The sequence below is a fragment of the Gymnoscopelus braueri genome (assembly GCF_963280865.1).
Source record: "Gymnoscopelus braueri genome assembly, chromosome: 24".
Taxonomy (NCBI): domain Eukaryota; kingdom Metazoa; phylum Chordata; class Actinopteri; order Myctophiformes; family Myctophidae; genus Gymnoscopelus; species Gymnoscopelus braueri.
This window is the reverse complement of record NC_137626.1, coordinates 2,778,005-2,801,811: the sequence shown is the minus strand read 5'-3', so window position 1 is coordinate 2,801,811 and position 23,807 is coordinate 2,778,005. Positions and strand designations below refer to the sequence as shown.

At 41.2% G+C, this 23,807-nt stretch overlaps 1 protein-coding gene across 1 annotated transcript; it reads right to left on the bottom strand.

The window, feature by feature from the left end:
* Positions 1-1,225: 1,225 nt before the first annotated feature.
* On the bottom strand, positions 1,226-23,766 carry orc4 (origin recognition complex, subunit 4). Its single transcript, XM_080422800.1, is given in 16 exon segments — positions 1,226-2,478; positions 5,171-5,238; positions 5,928-6,023; positions 6,455-6,563; positions 7,505-7,591; positions 7,906-7,932; positions 7,934-7,981; positions 7,983-8,081; positions 10,681-10,832; positions 13,125-13,173; positions 13,985-14,070; positions 14,927-15,002; positions 16,007-16,097; positions 18,205-18,281; positions 22,898-22,969; positions 23,693-23,766. Coding segments are annotated over 15 exon segments (1,311 nt in total). The 5' UTR covers positions 22,961-22,969; positions 23,693-23,766; the 3' UTR covers positions 1,226-2,295.
* Between the last annotated feature and the right edge of the window lie 41 nt (positions 23,767-23,807).

Genomic DNA, 23,807 nt, shown 5'->3' with positions numbered 1-23,807 from the left:
GGTGACTAATCCATAGAAAAAAGTAATTGTTTGGGTGAACTATCCCTTTAAGCCCGGTTTCAAAAATAGCCCCAAAAAAGACAAGTAGGGGAACATAGAACCCGGGGAACATTACGGATAACCCCAGTGTGTCTGTTCTGTAACAGTGGTCTCCCTGTCTCAAAGGCAAATATTGTACTTTTACTCCACTACATTTACTTGAAAACTTTAGTTACTAGTTACTTTTCAGATATAAACTATGATATTATAAAACATAAGTTAACCACTTTAGCCCTATTTTATACATAGGCTATTTGAAAATAGCAGATCTACAAGCTCACAACGCGTCGCGATGTTGTGAGCTTGTAGATCTGCTATTTTCAAATATTTAGTACTTTTACTTTTGGTACCTTAAGTACATTTTGATGCCAATACTTTTGTACTTTTACTCAAGTAAATTTTTAATTCTGGACTTTTACTTGTAAGGGCGCGCCCCCACCAAGAGTTGGCTGGCCGCTGATTGCAGAATCTGCCAATGCATTGTCAATGCAAATGCGTGGATTCCTGGTCTTGCGGATTTTTTCCAAGAATCCACGCATTTGCATTGACAATGCATTGGCAGATTCTGCAATCAGCGGCCAGCCAACTCTTGGTGGGGGCGCGCCCTAACAGAGTATTTTTATATTGCAGTATTGATACTTTTACTTAAGTAAAGAATTTGAGTACTTTTTCCACGACTGGTCAGGATACCAATTCATACAGGACACAGGATAAACAAGTGAAGTTGGTAGTGATGACACAAAGGAATGAGCAGACACAATTGGAAATGGAACACTTGAAAAGATTGAAGCTGATAAATGGGTTCTCTCTCCTGATTGGAAGAAATCCACCTGAAAATGTATCGTCTGTTTAATAAAGAGCTGGAGACATGGAGACTACCGTTACTGAACAAACACTCTATAGCGATGATTACCAATACCTACTCTTTTTAACTTTATTCATACAGTATTTCAACCAGGTGACATTCCTCTCACCATGACCACTCATCCATACTCAAGCACATCACTGTTCAAGCAAACAACAGTGAAATGTATGAACTGGAGCCTGACCTGTTTAACTGACATCACTATCGACGGATCTTCACCCACTTTCTACAGTACCTGGTGTCCCTATTTTAGGCATAGATTTTGAACATTTTGAAAAAAAATAGCAGATCTACAAGTTCAATATTTGTTATTTATTATTTCTTAAAGGACGTACTCAGTGGTTCAAATACTTTTTTTTTTTTTTATTGCCAAGAAAATGTGGCACTTTTTCACAAAACACACTGAAAACATGGGTCAAAACGGGAAGACTCTCAGGATCGGTATCAGACCAACACATCTGGCATCGGTCGGGCGGGGGGGGGTCCCTGCAGTGGGGGGTCCCGATCACATTTCCGGGTTTTGAATACAACCAAAAAAACAAAGTGTGTTTCCGGTAGGAGAGGAAACGGATGAAAGAGTCTCTTGAATCCGGTTACAATCAAGCCCCGATTCCTACTTCGTCGCGGGGCGTTAAACGGCCCGACTTACAAGCTCACGCGTTGCATCGTGAGTAGAGATGTGTAAATTACATGTCAGGATTATTGTGACAAAAATGATTGCGATTAACGATATAGAGTAACAGAAGTACCTGACGTCACTCGTTCATCCCCTGGTTCGTAAAGTCATGTCTCTATGGAGAATAACAATTGTGCTCCAAAAATAAACAAACTGTCCCGGCGATATTGTCAGGGAGGAGGTTCTGTATCGTTTATGATAGTCAGTCACTCATATTTGATACAGTCTGTTTCTGGAGAAAATGTAACTAATTCGGCGGCGGCAGTAACATTATCGTTTTCTCACCGTCAGTTGATGCTTCATATCCATAAGAGTCAAACCGCCGGGGTCATTTGTTCATTTTTGGAACACAGTTCTTATTTGACGCGATATTAAACACGTCTATGGGAATTCTGAATGGGGGAAAAAAAACACGACCCAGGTAGGATGTGTAGGGTGAAACAAGAGCGTAGCAAATGCACTCTTTACAGGTCTGTTTTATCAAGTATAGAGGGTTTAAGTGGTTCTGAATTTACAGCTCAACAAAAGCCAATTCATCCTACCGTATGAAATTTAAACCTCCACGGTCCGATTATTGCGAGCGTTCTTTTATCACAATAAAACGATAATAACGATTATTCGTTCCCATCCCTAGTCGTGAGCTTGTAGATCGGCTGTTTTTCCGCAGTGCGACGGCAGCAATAAATCTGAGGCTTTTTTGGGGTTTGTTTTTTTTTCATCCGAAGGCGGACGTGGCCCACTGCTGGACGTCGGTGGGACACTGGGGGTACTTCTGCAGGGCCTCCATCACCTGGCTGTGGTCCAGCATCAGCTTCATCAGCTGGTACTCCCTCTGGATCTTCACCGTGGAGCCGTCCACCGGACGGATCAGCTCCAGCTGCTGCAGATGTTCAAAGGCCTGGCAGGGAGACATTTAACCCATTAACACATTAACCGCCAAGAACGTAGTCCTACGGTCCGTTAAATCCAACTGTTAAGCGCCGAGACCGTAGCCCTACGGTCCACGGTCTTTTCGCGCAAAAAAATTCCGGGTGCACTTTCGGATTTTTTTTGATCCACTTCCGTTTCCGGTTTGATGACCGGAAACGGAATTATTTGGGATCCGGTTTTGACGATCACGTCCGCCCTCGTTCTACAGACGAAACTGAAACTCAATTCTCTTCCTGTAGTTTTTTCTCCTCGCATTTCACTGTTTAACACCTTTACCGCCGGGCCCGTAGTTCTACGGGCCGTTAAATCCAACGGTTAAGCGCCGAGCCCGTAGTCCTACGGGCTGCGGTCTTTTCGCGCATGCGCGGTCCGGGTGCACTTTCGGAATTTTTTTGATCCACTTCCGTTTCCGGTTTGATGACAGGAAATAGAATTATTTGGGATCCGGTTTCGACGATCACGCCCGCTCCCATTCTACAGACGAAACTGAAACTCAATTCTCTTCCTGTAGTTTTTTCTCCTCGCATTTCACTGTTTAACGTAATCCGCTCTAACTACAGTCATGGAAGTCCGTTTGACATGCGGTCTTCACTGGGAGATACAGGGAGATCTCGCGGATGTAAACAGACCGTTCACGGCTCAATCTTAAGGATTTTAACAAGATCTATGGCGACATGAAAAAAACAAAAAAACAACAAAAACACCTTGGCACTGGTGAGTACATTATGAGATTAACCTCTGGCGGTGGATGTGTTAACGTAATCCGCTCTAACTACAACATGGATACCCCGTTTGACACGTGGTTTTCACTGGGAGATACAGTGGGATGTCGCGGATGTAAACAGACCGTGTACGGCTCAATCTTAAGGATTTTAACAAGATCTATGGCGACATGAAAAAAACAACAAAAACACCTTGGCACTGGTGAGTACATTATGAGATTAACCTCTGGCGGTCGATGTGTTAAGACCTGAAACTGTGTCATTTTTAGATTTGAGCTAAAAAGCAGTATTTTACACTTTTAGCTATTCAAAAATAGCAGATCTACAAGCTCATAGCGCGGCACCGAGTGCCGCGCTACGAGCTTGTATATCTGCTATTTTTGAAAAATCGTGAAAATGTGTGCAAATCTTTGAATATATATATTTTTAAAGCGAACATTTTTAACTCAAATCTTTGCTTCTGGGGGGGTCCCTGGAACAAGATATTTTTATGGGGGTCCGCAGCCAAAAACATATAATTTTGGGGGTCCTTGACATGAAAAAGTTTGAGCACCACTGATATAGAATCATACGTTTTTCAGAATACTGTTGAGACTTAGGAGACATGTAGAATCGGCTTCAGGTCTCAATGGGTTAAAATAAAAAGGTGGTGTGAGTCATATTCTTTAGGTCGAATTAAAGTGTTCAAAAAAGCTCCAGTATATTCCGATATGAATAAATGAATAAATCATTGCTATAGAGCAGTGGTTCTCAACCTTTTCAGGCCGCCTCGACCCCCCAAAATAATCATATTTGACCCCCCCCCCCACCCTGACAAGCACTTGGAATTGTAGGAGTTGAGGCATTACATTTAGTTTCACTCGGTTTCACAGATAAACAAACACGCTCATCAGCTATTTACACAATTGTTGTCTCTTCATTATATTATTTGACATTTTTTTATAGCATATTTTGTTGATTACTTTTGACGTAGCATTAACTCTTTCACTGCCAAGAGTATTTTCATAAAGTACTCCCCAGTGCCAGAAATTTCCTTTTTTTTAATTTTTTTAATTTTGTAATTTTTCATTCAAATAAATGATCTGATTGGGTTTTTAAACCCATAATACAGTTCTACCAGTAGAGAGCAACAAATCGACACATTGATGATCTCGCTGGCTCACTCGCCCCCTCCCAAACAGGCTCACGTCATATCCGGTCATAACCGGATGTTGACATTTTTGACAATCGTTGATCGGGCTAAATTACGATGCGATACACGACTACGATGACTGATCGTCACCCAGACCAAAGAGAGTAGACGTGGACCTCTCCGTTCGTTTTATATACCGTGTGAAAAACTGTGACTTTCCCTATTCTGGCCGAAAATGACCGCGGGAAAAAAATGAGAACCGGAAACGGAATCTGCGTCATGAAACCGGAACCCAATGAGTCTGAAGGAGTCAGGAAGCGAAAGTGATCATGAAAAATATACAGAATAGCGCGATCACAGTCAAAAGTAAAAACTCGGGATTTCTCGTGCTGGCACTGAGGGTACTCGGGAAAAACTCGGGATATCTCGGGGCGTGGCACTGAGAGAGTTAAATTGTAACTTTATAAATGTGCAGATACTCTGTCTAACACTTATACTGTATGTTGGTTTGTTTGGTTACTGTTGAGTGAGAAAACTATGTTTGCACATTAAGCTAATCACCTAGGGACCCCCCAAAATCATGTGGGGACCCAACCTACAGGTTGAGAACCACTGCATATTGAGCAGTGGCTCTTCATGTCCAGGATCCCCAACATGATATGCATTTGGCCGCAGAGAGAGACGGGGAGATCCCTGTTACTGAACAAACACTCCGTAACAATCATTCAGCACTTATTTTAACTCAAATAAGTAACTTCCAGCACCTTTTAAATGATCACAGGAAGACCTGACCGTGTGTTACTGACCTTCATAACCACTGGCTGGTCAAAGTTGTGGACAGAATGAGACTTCCTCTGTAGAAACTTCTTAAACTCTACAAAACACAGATCAGACACGGCTCAAGACCTGAGGACCGTTCTACAAATGCCTTCTGAATCAGCAGCTCTTCTTCTCACACTTTCAAGGTTTTTCAAAAATGTTAAAGAAAATAGCAGATGTACAAGCTCGCAGCACGGCACGAAGTGACCCGCTGCGAGCTTGTAGATCTGCTATTTTTTGATTAGCCAGCGCAAAAATCTAAAATGACAATGAAATGTCCTGGTTTTTAGTCTGTGTGTGTTAGGGCATTCACAACTAATGATTTTTACTAGTCGACTCATTAGACCAAGTACTAGTCGACTAGTCGAAATTTACATAAAAAAAAAAAATCCTACTACTATATTACTATTATCATTATCCTCCTGCCCTTATTTTTATGGCGTTTTAAGGGAAGCGCTTCTGGCACAGCAGCACAGCGCCACAGCAGCGTCTCCAAGGATCCCTATTGCCCAATAATAGGCTTTTATTGGGCATACTTTTTACCCCCTTTTGATAAAAAATTAAGTCAGGAGGATAATAATAATAGTAAGATGGGCCATTACTATGGCATAAAAAAAATAAATAAAAAAAAACTATTCGACTAGTACCAACAAAGTCGACTAGTGGTTATATTAGTCGACTAGTCGACTAGTTGGTGAAAGCCCTAGTGTGTGTGTGTGTGTGTGGGTGGGGTGTATATGTTACCATTATGGACCATCTGGAAGTTGAAGGGTTCTCCATCATAGATGTCATTCAGGTGTTTCATAGAGATGATCAGACACAGCTCTAAGATAGACAGACCTGAACACACAAAACCTTACATTAATTTAAATCATCAATTAAACAAACAGGGTTTTCTTTGGTTTTTGTCCTAGTATTCTAGTATTAGGCAGTATTAGTGCCTTGATGTAGACATAACCGTGACAAATAGAATCGCGCTGTGAGCTTGTAGACCTATTTTTGACATTGAAAATAAATTAATAATACATTGAAATTCTTGACTTTGCCAAAAATAAGACAAATGAGGTTAATTTTCAATTATCTTGTTTTTGCCAAAAAAATTATGACTTTCAATCTAAAAACATTAACAGTGTTCTTTCACAATATGTGAAATGTAATGTACGTATGTAAAACACAAACTCTCCAGAAGCTCCCGCTGAATTTTCCTCACTTTGTGGAAGTGGGATTTTTAAGAGCCGTTTTGTCATTATTATTATTTCTTCTTCTCTCACCATGGAGGATGTTGGCTTTGGCGTCAGATGAACACAGTCTGCTGGCCTCCTGGAAGTCAGCCGGTTTAATGGAAGGGTTGTTTACGGATACACGACTCACTATCAGCATCTATACACACACACACACACACACACACACACACACACACACACACACACACACATACACACACATACACACATATTTAACATCTTTATTTGCGTTCCCATTTAACAAGAAATTCTTGAACACAAACAATGCATAAACTTGGTAAAACTCAACAAGTATTTCAGGATACAGATCACGGGTACAGGAAGCATCGCCTCCTCCATATTGCCTGCCAATTATCACTATCACAGACACTGAACATAATTTTGCCAATGCCTTAGCTCTTGACTTGGGCATTCCTGCAATCTGCAGGCCTCTCACGACTGATTTATGGACATTACCGAGGCTTCCAAATATGAACACAAGCGGTTTACATGTGTAACCAGGCTGTATAATAGCATCCTTAAGACGTTGGTACTTAAGCACCTTGGTAAGGAATGAATCTTCCAGGCTGTGGTCAAATGTACATGCCACTTCCAAAATGGTCACTTCTCTACTGTGCTCATCAACAACAACAACATCTGGTGAATTATTATTATTATTATTATTATATAAGATGGTCTATTCTCTAATGTCCTCATCAGCAACAACAACATCTGGTGTATTAGCTGTGACATCTGAGAAGGCATCATTTTCTTTATTGCACCTGAACATGGCAGCTGAAAACACAAGAGCTTATACGTTTTGGCAGATGATGAAACATTTGAACTTATGTCCTCAACTAATAGGTCAACAATTCACCCCCCCCCCCCCCCACACACACACACACACACACACACACACACACAGAGAGAATAGTCAACTGTAACAAAACTGTTTTCAGAATAGATTAAGCATAGATTAAGAATAAAGAGGTTCATTTTTCACTCACTCACTCATACAGGCACAAGCAGCCAAATGTTGCCACACTTATTACTCTTACCAGTAACAGATTACTCTTACCAGTAACAGATTACTCTTACCAGTAACATGTGGAGGGATCTGTAGTCTTTGCTGGAGTTGTAGTGTCGGTGTAAAACATCCTCTATGGATTTATCCTCACACAACGTCTATGGGCAGAAACATACAAAAGTAAACTTCAACAGCAATGTGTCAATATATACAAGTGTTGGCGCTTTCATGTAATATTTACGCAAATAATCTTCAGTAATAACTAAGTGGGTAAAGACAAGTAGAAGTTCATAAAATGGCATTAATTTAGTCACTTTAGTCAATTTAGCCACATAAATGTTAGATCGGCTAATGTAGCAATTCTTGAAAGTACAAAATGATTAGAAATTAGAAACATAAATAAGTTGTTCTGTTCTGTGCCAAAAACACTATTATTTGTTTGACAATTAACTGCCCCCCCCCCCCTGCTCACCTTGACCGAGGCGTTCCACTCCCAGACAGAAGCGGGCATCAGGGAAGTCCTGGGGCAGAGCCAGCAGACACTGGACCCCTCGTCCTGTACTGACTGAACGTCTGGCTGTTCAGCAGGTGGATCTGACGGTGAGAGAAACGAGACTTCACTCGCTTCTCAAACAGCTCCAGAACATCCTGGAGGGATGTAGGGGGAGAGAGATAGAGAGAGAGAGAGAGAGAGAGAGAGAGAGAGAGAGAGAGAGAGAGAGAGAGAGAGAGAGAGAGAGAGAGAGAGAGAGAGAGAGAGAGAGAGAGAGAGAGAGAGAGAGAGAGAGAGAGAGGGGTAGAGAGAGAGGTAGAGAGGTAGAGAGGTAGAGAGAGAGGTAGAGGTAGAGAGAGAGAGAGAGAGAGAGAGAGAGAGAGAGAGAGAGAGAGAGAGGTAGAGAGGTAGAGAGGTAGAGAGAGAGGTAGAGAGGGAGAGAGAGAGAGAGAGAGAGAGAGAGAGAGAGAGAGAGAGAGAGAGAGAGAGGTAGAGAGAGAGAGAAAGAGAGGAAAAGAGAGAGGCAGAGAGAGAGAGAGAGGCAGAGAGAGAGAGAGAGGCAGAGAGAGAGAGAGAGGCAGAGAGGCAGAGAGAGAGAGAGAGAGAGAGAGAGAGAGAGAGAGAGAGAGAGAGAGAGAGAGAGCGAGGGGCAGAGAGAGGAAAAGAGAGAGGCAGAGAGAGGTAGAGAGAGAGAGAGAGAGAGAGAGAGAGAGAGAGAGAGAGGCAGGGAGAGGAAAAGAGAGAGGGAGAGAGAGGTAGAGAGGGAGAGAGAGAGAGGCAGAGAGGGGTAGAGAGAGAGAGAGAGAGAGAGAGAGAGAGAGAGAGGCATAGAGAGAGAGAGAGAGAGAGGCAGAGAGGGGTAGAGAGGTTCTGATGACTTCACAGTAAAATCCTCAGTGTTAATGTATCTGTTTGTAACTCTGAGAGTGTGCAAATGTAACGGTAAATTTTGGTTACATATGCACACTCTCAGAGCTACATCAAAGGTGATGTAATTGATATTTTACATTTAAGTGATATTTTCCTCTATATTCTGATAGTAATCATAGCTGCGGAGTGTTTATTCAGTAACAGTCTTTTTATTTTTTAGCAAAAAGAAAATATATTTTGAGGTCAGGATAGCAATTTTATCCAATCAGGTCAGAGAACCCCAGAGAACAATCCTTCAGCTTAAAATTCTATATTAGAGTTCAAGTTCCAACTTGGTCCACTATTTCTTTGTTGTCGTTTCAACACTTCCAATATAGTCCATGAGCCAGAGCCCCAAAATTGAGCAATGATTATCGAAAGAGTGGGCAAAACCAAACCTATATTAAATTGTTCATAGGGTCAATACGAGTATATAAATATATGATAACCTTTCCACAGGAGCAGCTTTTTCATGGTTATCACACATTTTGTTATTTTCCCCATACGTACATGACAGGTGAAAAAATGACAAAATTTAAAAAAGAGTTATCATAATGAAACTTCCTGAGTTGATTACTTACATGAAGACAATGATTTATCGTATTACAAGTTTTCTGAAATTGTATATTTAAATATGCAAATTAGGCATTAGGAAAATATGCCCACATTTGCATAACTTTCCAGAATCAACATTGGAACATTGGACAAAGCCAGAGTCAACATACTTATTTCATTTTGTTAAGATGTTGGAGTCAAAGGTTTTTAACGAGGGAATATTCAATATCTGGCTCAATTTTGGGGCTCTGGCTCATGGACTAAATGCCTAATTTGCATATTTAAATATACAATTTCAGAAAACTTGTAATACGATAAATCATTGTCTTCATGTAAGTAATCAACTCAGGAAGTTTCATTATTATAACTCTTTTTAAAATTTTGTAATTTTTTCACCTGTCATGTACGTATGGGGAAAATAACAAAATGTGTGATAACCATGAAAAAGCTGCTCCTGTGGAAAGGTTATCATATATTTATTTACTCGTATTGACCCTATGAACAATTTGATATAGGTATGGTTTTGCCCACTCTTTTGATAATGAAATCTTGTCTGGCTCATGGACTAATAGCCCTTGTTCTTGTGCTTCTCTCTGTCCCCTTTACGCCATCTTGGACTCTCTGCTATGTCAAATGGACTTGAATACCTGTACCATGGAATTGTTTGAGATTGTGCCACCGTGGCAACAAATTGTTCTTGTTCTAAATTGCACTGTTGTACATACATATGTATGTATTTTTTGGTCCGGAAAATAAAACTGAACTTGAACTTTTAAAGTTTTATTTCAGGGATTTTACTGTGTCGGACCTGTCGCTCCAACACACACACCCGATGCGATTCGAGAATGCGGTCTAGACAACACCAACTCAGGACTCCTGGATCACTGCCCTCCACACTCTCCTCTCTAACATCAGGGTCTTGAGGTCTACAGTGTTGTTAGCTAAGCTGTCACACCACAGTGCATCTACGTAGGTGGAGCAGCTTCTTGCCTTTGTCCTGGGTTTAGCTCCCATAGTGTCAGTTTGCTTGCCTCTAGTTCCGGGTGTCTGACACAGTGACCTACCAGCCTCATCCTTCTCTCTCTGACTTTGTGACCTGTGGTAGGTCTCACACACACACACACACACACACACACACACACACACACACACACACACACACACACACACACACACACACACACACACACACACACACACACACACACACACACACACACACACACACACACACACACACACACACACACACGCGACAGTGTTAAAGACAGTGTTATAAGGTGAGGGTACCAGTCTACAGGTGAGGCCCAGCACGGCGATGGGAGCCTGGGCAGACTGAGACACGTCCAGCAGGTTGTAGAGGAGGGTCTGGTTCTTATGGTGGGCGAACAGGTCGAACTCATCCAGGATGAACAGCACAGGACGGCTGCTGCTCCTGTCCCCTGTTAAACAACATGAACACATCAGCCTGTACCCTGTTAAACAACATGAACATGAACACATCAGAATGAACTGCTCCTGTCCCCTGTTAAACAACATGAACACATCAGAATGAACTGCTCCTGTCCCCTGTTAAACAACATTAAGACATCAGACTCATCCAGAATGAACTGCTCCTGTCCCCTGGTAAATATTTAAAAAGTATAAAAACACGTGAATACAAATTTGTGGAGGTTCTGTGGCCTACTGGTAGTGCCTGCCCACCAGTGTTGGGCATAACGGCGTTTAAATAAACGGCGTTACCTAACGTCGTTATTTTTTTCAGTAACGAGTAATCTAATTAATTACAATTTCCATCGTGACAACGCCGTTACCGTTACTGACAATGAAATGTGCTCCGTTACTATGTCAAGCGTCCCCAAGCTTTCTGTTACCACGGGCCGGCTGACAGTGTGTGTGTCTGTGTGTGTGTGTGTGTGTGTGTGTGTGTGTGTGTGTGTGTGTGTGTGTGTGTGTGTGTGTGTGTGTGTGTGTGTGTGTGTGCACGCATCGCTACTACAGGCTGGGGCTGCTGCTCCTGCTGCAAACATGACACGGTTAGAAAAAATACCAAGGATACGACAGTGATGTCTCTTACTTTTTGCTGTTACGCAACCAGGACGTAACACAGACTCGACGCTGTTTAAGCAGTGACATGTGACATAACATCACTGACGAATCCTTGGTATTTATATCTTCATGGGTATTTTTTACACACAAACCCAGCGCGGCGCACACACACAAACAAACTAACTTTAACAACCAGACCAGTAGAGAAGAGATGGCGAGTCACGAGCAATCCGACAAGATGGCTTTCACAAATTGGCGGTACAAGCACTACTTCACCTTTATTGAAAGGAAAGGAAAGAATGTACACGTGAAGTGCACGTTGTGTGCCGGGGGGAAGCGTTTGTCCACGTCTGTCCAAAGCAACTCCAATTTAGTGTGTGTGTGTGTGTGTGTGTGTGTGTGTGTGTGTGTGTGTGTGTGTGTGTGTGTGTGTGTGTGTGTGTGTGTGTGTGTGTGTGTGTGTGTGTGTGTGTGTATGTGTGTGTGTGTGTGTGTGTGTGTGTGTGTGTGAGACAGCCAGTTTGTGTCTTTAATTCACACTAGTGTTAAAAGCACTTGTTGTTGTTTAACTGTTTACTTCTGCTCAAAGAAAATACTTGAAGTAGGCTACAGTATTGTCTACCAGTACCATACCAGTTGTCTTGTCTGAAGTTGTAACTAAGACAGTGTTTATTTAATTTACACTAAAAGCACTGTAGTGTAGTCCAGTGTTGTTCTTTATAGTTGACAAAGGTTATTATGTGTAAGTAGTAAGTACCTGTCGATGCTGTTCTACTCTATGCACCTGGCTTGTGAAACCTGCTCCCAAAAACAATCCAAATTCTTTGACATATTACAACTTTTTCACGCAAATAGTTACTTTTCCTAGTAACTAGTTACTTTTACAATAGAGTAATTCAGTTACTAACTCAGTAACTTTTTTGGATAAGTAACTATAACTAATTACTTTTTTAAACACTGCTGCCCACACACACACACACACTTAACACATTGAGTGCCAAAAACGGTCCGGGCCGTTTTTCATAATCCAAACGAGGAGTGCCAAAAACGGTTATAACCGTTTTTGGAAAAAAAAATGGAAAAAAACTTTTTTCCTTCACAGCACCAGGAGATATCATTTTTCGAAGATTTAGACATTAATCCACTTCCTGGTTAACTTATGACTTCAAAAGCCTGTATCTCGGCTCCTGTGTACTTTTTTATTTTACAATGTATTTTTGACCATTTTTGACTATTTTCAACTAGCTGCAACTATGGAACGGATTACCGAATGTTTTTAATTTTTTCCCCCCGATTGTACGAGACCTCTATGTGTGTAATGAGGGGATCACCTTGAGGACGGTGATCACTGAAAATATTTTGTGACTACTTGAAAAAGGTTAAAAAATGGTCAAAAATCCAGGCACTGACTGTACCCTGTTTTAAAAAAACCCTGGCACTCAATGTGTTAAAACCGGGAAAGCATCTGTGCCATTTTATTTATTTTTGCGTTGGCTATTCAAAAAATAGCAGATTTACAAGCTCACAGGGATCTGTTTTTTTTTTAAGTGTGAGAAGAACAACTACTGATTCAAGGCATTTGTAAAATCGGGTTTTGAGCTAAAGCTAACCCATAAGGATTGTATGAGAATGTCTCTACTCACATGACATGAGCTACATGTACTGTACATAAACGTAACACCAACCTTTCTTCAAAGCCTCCAGGAGGAACCCCAGGTTCTCTGCAAAGCTCCCCTGAAACCAAGAGACACATATGATCAGGGTATCTGCACATTTTTAAGTTACACGTTTTGGAATACTTTTTTTGTTTTAATACTTAGAAACGTAATACTTTTTTAATACCTCTAAAAAAGGTTAAAAAAATATTTAAAAAAAACTTGAATGCAGCAAACTAAATCGACAAACTATACTATAGCTACGGATGGGGATCACATTGCGACGCGTCGTTATAGCTTGAAGAAGCGTGTGTTTCCCATGCATGGATGCGTTTCTTGTGTTCTTGTGTTTTTCCGTCACCACGCCGCAGCCCCCAAGGGCTTTTTTTGTAACTTTCACCAATGCCGTCTCAGTGCTATGGCGTGCTCTGAATCCTGACTGAAAACCTTCAAATAAAGTGTTGTCATGTAAAAAGTCACATAACTGCTTGGTGACTGCTTTCTCAAGGTTCTTAGAGAGAAATGGAAGGTTTGATATCAGGTCTATAGTTAGCTAAAATGCCCGAATCGAGAGTAGGCGTTTTGAGGAGAGGTTTGATTACAGCTACCTTAAAAAGGACTACTGGCACGTAGCCAACATTGAGGAACCGGAATGGGTTTCATCACATTTGGAACAGTTTCCAGGAACCAGGTTTGTATCTACACTGTCAGAGCTGGTTATGTTGACTTCACTTCACGTCTGCTGTACTTATTATAATACAGGTGGTTCTCAAACCTTTTGTTAATTTCAAGGACCACCATAACTCTGACAGTGTACAAATGGAACCAGTTCCATTTGTACACATTTGTACAAATGGAACATTTGTACAAATGTGCATTTGTACACTCACAAACACTTTGTCACCGACGACGTTCTCCAGGTTCAGTTGTCTGGTGATCTCCTTCAGAGCTATTCTGTCATCAGTCTGCAGGAGACCTGTACACGCGCGCGCACGCACACGCACACACACACACACACACACACACACACACACACACACACACACACACACGATTAATTGTGGATACAATTGTAATTTCCGTTTGGTTTTTAAGCTTCATAATTACAAATCGGCAATTGCAATGACAAATAACTTAAATATACAAAGAAATTACTGACACATTTAATAATTGTATACTTGCAAAAACAACACACAACAAAGCTTGTAGATCTGTTATTTCTGCTATTTACGATTATGTAATAATTGTGACGGGCCCACACACACACACACACACACACACACACACACACACACACACACACACACACGCGCTAATGGCTATTTTCACAGTTTTGGAACCTCCGTCCCAAAATAGTGACGCCGGCTTGGAAGAGGTTTAACGTTAGTGTTATTTCACCGGCTAGACGTTGAACCGGAGGAGAGAATGTATAAGAATGACTATTTCTCTCTCTCCACCCACAGTATAGGTAGACAGCTGTAGAATTGTGTTACTATTAACCAATTTATACCCGAAGTAGAGTTGTGTTATTATTATACCTGAGGCTGATTCTAAAATCTGAGGAAGAGCTTTGAGCTCAAAACGTCACATCTTTTTTTGGTTCAATAAAGCATGTGTCTCATTGGGAACCCTCAGTGTGTGAGAGCGCGTATTTGTTTTTCTCTGCCGATACTAAAAACGCCTTCTAAATCCTGACCTACGTTTTAGGAAAAACTAAAAAATAGTTATTAAAAGAATGTGAAAAGATGAATGTCAGGTGTGAGAACCAACCATTGAGCTGAACTTAAATGTGAGAACCAACCATTGAGCTGAACTTAAATGTGAGAACCAACCATTGAGCTGAACTTGCAGAAGGTTCTTCTTCACTTCCTCGTTCTCCAGCAGCTCTCTCATCACACACTTCAGCAACTACAGTATGATGACAAAATATAGAATATGACTGCATTTTTCTGATCATTTCATAACATGCACTGTAGTTTATTCAAGCTCCTTATGCTCACACGTTTCTCATATGCAGGCTAAATGTGTGTCTAAAGTGGACATGGACTATGGGGTAGTTCATATAGTTTAGAAATAACCTCAATCATTATATTCATATATAATCATATATTTGACTGAATGGACACGCAGCAGTCTCATGTCAATGCTGTAAGGGCAGAAACCTTTTATGTCCATATAAAATAAAATGTATGTATGTTTTTTATTATGTTTGTTATTATTTATTCGTAAATTAATGTCCTACTTCATCATACAACAGTGTTGCACAAAAGTAGCGAATAAAGACGATCTACAAGCTCACAACTTGTGGTGACCTTGTAGATCTGCTATTTTTGCTATTTTTGACAAATTGTGAAAGTGCTTGAGTTGGATTGAACCAATGATAAGTATTAACGAGAGCTTGAGACTAAATAATAATTACATTGGATCCAATTTGAAACACAGGTAAATTTTTTTTCCCCATTTCCTGAAAAGCAACAGTTTTGGACAAACAAGACACGATATTTGAGTGGATTGAATGGTGTCATACATATACAGGGTATCTGCACATCTCTAAAGTTACTACAATGTAATGACTTTAACGACCTTTTTAATACCAAATTGGCCAAATTGTCAAATATTACCCAAGAAAGAGGCAAAAATTACAAGCTACACTACACTACGCTATTACGCTACAAGCTCATGAGCTTGTAGATCTGCTATTTTCACAATATTTATCTGTGGAACTAAATGTAATCCCTACAATTCCAAGTGCTTGTCAGTTCAAATATGATTATTTTGGGGGGTTGCGGCCTGAAAGGTTTGGGAACCCTTGTCATAGAGTACAGTACCATGGTCTACTATGTATTTAATGATGTCACACTGTACAGTACCATAGTCTTCTATGTATTTAATGATGTCATACAGTAGCCTACCATAGTCTTCCCTGCTCCTCGCGGTCCAACGATGAGCACAGAGTTACTCTCTCCATGAACCGCCGTTCTCCTCAGCAACTCCAGCAGGTGCCTACAAACACACAGAACTACATTACCCATGAGCACCGAGCTACTCTCTCCCATGAACTAACGTTCTCTTCAACAACTCCCCCAGGTGCCTACAAACCTGCTGGGGCGGCCATAGCTGAGTGGTTAGTGAGCCCGCCTAGGGAACCAGAGACCCTGGTTGCCCCAGGTTCGATTCCAGGCTATCCCAGCATATGTGCCGATGATATGAAATTTGTCCCTGAGCAAGACTCTTAACCCCAATTGCTCACAGGTTCTCATTGGAAACAAGACCGCAAGGACTTTCATGAACGACCTGTTAAAAGGAATTATCCTTATCCTAGCCATGATGCCACAGCCAAGTACACGTCAATCTGGGAGTCCTTGACACAAAAACGTTTTGAGAAGCACTGGTGTACACAGCGCCGACATAACGGAAAAACAAACGAGTAGAAAAAGTGCTCCTCGGAGCACAGGTCTCCGCCAGGTCAGGCTGCAAAAATCGGCCTCCTGGTGACGCTGAAATAGGCGTGTGTGAACTTTCACGGCAATCGGATGCTGCATTCATGATTTGAAGCATTTTGTTCAAAACGGGCCACTCCTGCAAAGTTTAGATGCTAAACAAATGGGACAGATCCGTGTTGATCACATGATTATAGAGATACTGTGTTCCAATTTGCATGATGTGTGGACAAAATCTGTAGGAGTAATATGAAAACATTAGTTTTTTCAAAAATGGCGCTTTAACAGGCCAGTCTGAAAAAATCGGGGCAGAGGTTCTGCTCTGGCATCCAGGGAGTGTGTGTGCTGTAACCAACGGCACTGGCGTAGCGTGGACTGTAACGTTGACCGGGCAGGATCTGTATTCCCCCCCCCCCCTGCGTTGCGAGACACATACTCGCGCGAAGCGCGCATGATTTTTACATGAAGTAATTAATGAATTAAACGACCATAAAGCAACATTAACAACACACTCTACCATCCTTCAGTGGTGGAAAACTTACTCAAATGTTTTACTTAAAGGTAGGGTAAGTGATATTTTTTGGTTAAAACAAAAAGTATTTTGTTAAGAGGTTAAAATACTATATTCTGACAGTAATCATTGCTATAGAGTGTTTTTTCAGTAACAGATGTCTCCCTGTCTCTCCAGCTCTTTAGTAAACAGAAAATACATTTTTCGGTAGGTGTCAAAATCTCAGCCAATCAGGAGAAAGTACCTATTTTTAAGCTTAATTTGTATAGTGTTCAAGTTCCAATTTTGTCTGCTCATTTCTTAGTGTCATCACTTCCAATTTCACTTGTTTAATCTGTATCCTGATTGAGTTCTCTGTCCTGGTTGGATAAAATTGGAAATGAAACTGAAACTGAAACGAAAATGCATTTTCTGTTTAATAAAGAGGTGGAGAGACAAGGAGACTCCTAATACTGAACAAACACTCTATAGCAATGAGTACTATCAGAATATAGAGCTATTTAACAATTATTTTAACCAACGCAAATCACTTACCCTACCTTTAAGTAAAAGTATCAATAGTGCAATGTAGAAATAGCCTACTCTACTCCAGGGTCCATTCTCTTTTGGACTCCTTGGACATGATCTGACAATAGCCTATGCCTCCTACAGACTACGGTACTTAACAGGTTACACTTGGACCATTGTTATGCAGGAGACGGCAGCTTTAGCTTTGTAAAAGGTGCGAATGGGGCAAGCCAATGTATCACTGCGGTAACGTATCTATTGTTGTCGGAGCAGAATATTTTTTCTGGGGAATCTTGCCCTGCAGTTTGAGCAGCTAGACAGAGCAGGCCGGGTCTTTACTGACCGGGCCATGGCCTCAGTGGCCTCCATGACGCTACGCCTCTGTCCAACGGTGCCGGAGATTAGCTGGTCACGGACGGACGGACGGACGGTAGGTTTTTGCGTTTTCGAAAATAGCAGATGTTTACAAGCTCGTAGATCTGCTATTTTTTTTGCATTTAAAAAAAAAATCTTCAAACTGTGAGAACTACTGATTTAGAAGACATTTGTACAATCGGCCTCAGGTCTTATTGGGCTAAACCAAAAAAATAAGGTCACTTCTTACAGCACCTGTAGAACATTCAGAGTACTTCCTGCTCCAGTGTAAACCTACTTGTGTTGAGATTCTAGGCCCTCTGGGTGCTCTGGAAGCTGCTGGTGACAGAGTCGTTCCCTCAGTATTGTCTGTGTCTGGAGTGGAGATACAAAGCACACTTAGTTGAAACAACAGGTTCGTTTATTTCGGTCCTTTTTAGACAAACAAATATAGTACAGTACATATCAGTAGAGCACCTTAAAATGGTCCGAAAGGGTGTAGGCTGAAGCTAAAGCTTATTTTGCATACCCACTTTACCCCCATTACAAACCCTCCTATACAGGGAGGGGTCCATTACCGGGCCCAGGCAGGCCCAGGGGCCCCAACAGCTCAGTGGGCCCCTAACCCATTAAGACCTGGAACTGTGTCATTTTTAGATTTGAGCTAAAAAGCATTATTTTACACTTTGGGCTATTCAAAAATAGCAGATATACAAGCTCATAGCGCGGCACCGAGTGCCGCACTATGAGCTTGTAGATCTGCTATATTTGAAAAATTTTGAAAATGTGTGCAAATCTTTGAATATATATATTTTTAAAGCGAACATTTTTAACTCAAATCGTTGCTTCTGGGGGGGTCCCTGGAACTAAATATTTTGATGGGGGTCCGCGGCCAAATACATATAATTTTGGGGGTCCTTGACATGAAAAAGATTGAGCACCACTGATATAGAAACATACGTTTTTCAGAATACTGTTGAGATTTAGGAGACATGTAGAATCGGCTTCAGGTCTCAATGGGCTAAACCAGATCCTTTATGTGAATTGTGGCTGTTTACATTTACATTTACCCCCCCCCCCCCCCCCCGCGCGCGTACTTGTTTCCCCGTTAGGGGAATAGTTATTATTATTATTATTTTATTTTTTTATATTATAATTTTCCCAGGGACCTCAGAGAGGTGTCCCGCGGTCCGGTCATGGACCGCGGTCCGCCTGTTGAGTACCCCTGGGCTAGACAGTCATCTCAATAACTGAAGGAATAGTCCACACATAAAAACAAAAACAGCAGAGGAACCTGTAAACAACTGGTGTTGCGTCACGTGTACACTGTAGGTCCTCTTGCAGTTTTAAATAGTTAGCATGGATTCAAACAAAATAAATGCTCACGGCTGGAAAAATGGGTCCCCGGGTCCCAAGCTAAATTGGAGGGGTCCCCCCTTTTTTCTGTTCTGGCCCCACAGTGGTGGAATGAACTCCCCACTGATGTCAGGACAGCAGAGTCACTGATGTCAGGACAGCAGAGTCACTGATGTCAGGACAGCAGAGTCACTGATGTCAGGACAGCAGAGTCACTGATGTCAGGACAGCAGAGTCACTGATGTCAGGACAGCAGAGTCACTGATGTCAGGACAGCAGAGACACTGATGTCAGGACAGCAGAGTCACTGATGTCAGGACAGCAGAGTCACTGATGTCAGGACAGCAGAGTCACTGATGTCAGGACAGCAGAGTCACTGATGTCAGGACAGCAGAGTCACTGATGTCAGGACAACAGAGTCACTGATGTCAGGACAGCAGAGTCACTGATGTCAGGACAGCAGAGTCACTGATGTCAGGACAGCAGAGTCACTGATGTCAGGACAGCAGAGTCACTGATGTCAGGACAGCAGAGACACTGATGTCAGGACAGCAGAGTCACTGATGTCAGGACAGCAGAGTCACTGATGTCAGGACAGCAGAGTCACTGATGTCAGGACAGCAGAGTCACTGATGTCAGGACAGCAGAGTCACTGATGTCAGGACAGCAGAGTCACTGATGTCAGGACAGCAGAGTCACTGATGTCAGGACAGCAGAGTCACTGATGTCAGGACAGCAGAGTCACTGATGTCAGGACAGCAGAGTCACTGATGTCAGGACAGCAGAGTCACTGCCCATCTTTCACCGCAGGCTGAAAACCCACCTCTTCAGGAAACACTATCCTTCCTCTCTGCCTGACCTACTTGTTGTTAACTAGTTGTACGAACTCTTGTTTTATTGTTGTATTGTTTTATTGGATCTTGTTTAGTCGATACACTTATTTGTTTTAGCTCGTGCTCATTTGCTATTTTGTCTCATCTGTTTAAGGAAAATAGGTAGCTGATATATTGCACTTTTACCTTAGCGCTAGGTATACTCTTGGTTGCTTGTTTTTGCAGGAAATGCACTTAAAGGTAGGGTAAGTGATTTGCAATTATTCAAATAATTGCAAAATGGGTCTATGTTCTGATAGTGCTCGTTACTATAGAGTGTCCTGTCCATATAAGGAGTCTCCATGTCTCTCCAGCTCTTTATAAAACAGAAAATGCATTTTCGTTTCAGTTTCAGTTTCATTTTCAATTTTATCCAATCAGGATAGAGAACTCAATCAGGATATAGATTAAACAAGTGAAATTGGAAGTGATGACACTAAGAAATGAGCAGGCCAAATTTTAACAGGAACACTATAAAAATGAAGCTTAAAAATGGGTACTTTCTCCTGATTGGCTGAGATTTTGACACCTACCAGAAAATGTATTTTCTGTTTATTAAAGAGCTGGAGAGACGGGGAGACTCCTGATACTGAACAAACACTCTATAGCAATGATTACTATCAGAATATAGTGCTTTAACCTTTTAACAAAATACTTTTCGTATTAACCCAAAAATATCACTTACCCTACCTTTAAGACTTCTGGTGATTAGTAGTTTCGTTCCCTACCTATGTTGAATGCACTTATTGTAAGTCTCTTTGGATAAAAGCGTCTGCTAAATGACTGTAATGTAATGTAATGTCCCCAGCTAAATTGATTGATGGTTAATCTTCACCATTATTATATGTAAATGTAGCCTACAAGTAAACACAAATACAGAATGAACAACATTGTGATCAGAGTTTCACTGTCATCTCTAGTACACCCTAGCCTAGGGCCAGACAGACAGACAGACAGACAGACAGACAGACAGACAGACAGACAGACGTCATCTCTATACCTACTAAAGCAAGCAACTCTTAGATCCTATTTTTAATATCTGGAATCTAGAGTCAACCCTTGACAGCCCATATGTATTAAACGATGTTAAAGTAAACCAACATGGCAGCTGTACGGAAAGCTTGGATTATCCCTCTTTGTATCTGCAAAGTGTTTGTTTCACAAAAATCCACCGTAGATACATGTAATGAGATACTTTCTGTCAATACATTCCATGGAAATCACTCTACGGTCCTGCGCAGGGCTTTCACCAACTAGTCGACTAATAGTATAATATATAGTATATCGACTAGTGGTTATACTAGTCGACTAGTATAACCACTAGTCGACTTTGTTGGTACTAGTTGAATAGTTGAATAGTTTTTGTAATTTGTTTTAATGCCATAGTAATGGCCCATCTTACTATTATTATTATCCTCCTGACTTTATTTTGTATCAAAAGGGGGTCAAAAGTATGCCCAATAAAAGCCTATTATTGGGCAATGGGGATCCTTGGAGACGCTGCTGTGGTGCTGTGCTGCTGTGCCAGAAGCGCTTCCCTTAAAACGCCATAAAAATAAGGGCAGGAGGATAATAATAATAGTAATATAGTAGTAGGATGGCATTAAAACAATGCCCCCCCCCCCCCTAAAAAATAAATGTAATAAAAACGTTTTTTTTTTTTTTTAATCTAAATTTTGACTAGTTGACTACTACTTGGTCAAATTAGTCGACTAGTAAAAATCATTAGTTGTGAATGCCCTAGCGTAGCACCTGTTTCTAAATGTCACAATGCAGGAGGCAGCAGGACGCTGGGTTATTGAAAACGAGCGCTTTCCAACACTCCAACACTCCAATAATCACCTGCACAGAATGTATTGACAGTAAAGTATCTCATAACATGGTGTCTCTACGGTGGATCTTTATGAAAAGGAAACTTTGCAGATAGAAAGAGGATAATTCAAGCTTTCCGTACAGCTGCCATGTTGGTGAGTTTAACCTTGTTTAAAGGAGAAATCCGAACATTTTAAGTGTTATCTTTGATGTGTCGTTACTCACCTACGACGTATAAAGTGGCGTTGTTTTTTTCCAGCGATTCCCCTGTCGTCATTTTTTCAACCCCCTCCGTTGGCATAATGGGAGCGCGTGGCTAAGGGAAATTCGTCTATTAAAACCGATGCAAAGTTATTTTTTTCTCTACTACTACTCATTGTAGAGTCTCATGATACTCAAACATGCACTGAAAGTCCCTGAGAAGCTATCGCTAATGCCGAACGAGCTAACGCTGGTTGCTTGTTTCTCTCCCAGAACCTGGCAACTCGGTGTTGCCAGGGAGAGAAATAAGCAAACAACGTTAGCTCGTTCGGCATTAGCGATAGCTTCTCAGGGACTTTCAGTGCATGTTTGAGTAAAATTACGACAGGGGAATCGCTGGAAAAAAACAACGCCACTTTATACGTCGTAGGTGAGTAACGACACATCAAAGATAACACTTAAAATGTCCGGATTTCTCCTTTAATACAGTCAGACAGGACTTTTCTGTGTGGATGTATGGACTGTTAAGGGTTGGTGTTGCAACTCTAGATTCCAGATATTAAAAATAGGATCTAAGAGTTGCTTGCGGCTATATACCTACAGTACATAGACAGACAGACAGACAGACACAGTACATTAGATAGCTAAATAGACAGACAGACAGACAGACAGACAGACAGACAGACAGACCCCTATTTGACAGGGGGGTCTCTCTCCCTGGCATGGAATGAAACAGTCAGACAGTCCAACCTGTGAGATACATTGTCCTACGGTCAGAGAGGAGTCCTTCCCTTTCCGTTTAGCTCTGCTCATGATGATGATGATCCTGTGAACAAAACAACAGCAAAGCAGTTTTAAAGATATGAGGTTTACACCTGACAGAGATCCTGTGGTGGAAAAAGTACTCAAACTTTGTACTTAAATAAAAGTATCAATACTGCAATTTAGAAATACTCCGTTACAGGTAAAATTCCCGAATTCAAAATGTACTTGAGTAAAAGTACAAACGTATTGGCATCAAATACCAAAAGTAAAAGTACTCATTGTGCAGAATGTCCCATTTCAAGTTTTCAAATGTATAAAATTATTTTGATAATAGCAGATCTACATCGCCGGACAGACAGCTTGTAGATCTGTTATTTTCAAATGGCCAAAATGTATATAGGGCTGAAGTGGTTAATGTATGTTTTGTAATAATAATCAAAATCTACAAAGTAACTAGTAACTGAAGTTTTATTTATTATTTTTAAAGTGCAGTAAAAGTACAATATTTGCCTCTGAGATGTAGTGGAGTAGAAGTAAAGTACAAATAACTCAAAATTGTACTTAAGTACAGAACTTAAGTAAATGTACTTAGTTACTTTCCACCACTGTTTTGATGTAAACACGTCGCATGCACTGATAGTGATGCAAATGCAAAGCAGACCAGGCAGCAACACCAAGAATTAACATGCAAACATGTACTAAACTATTCATTCACACACATCCTACCTATAGTTATGACATCAGTCATCATATCATTTATATTTAATACACCAATAAGTACCTGATGATGTTTTAATCAACTCTTGTGATGAATGTTGTGAATCGGTCTCCCTTCGCGGGAAACTTTTCGCTCCACTAGCCAACCACTTCCGGGTGTGACGTCACATCCGCTTCT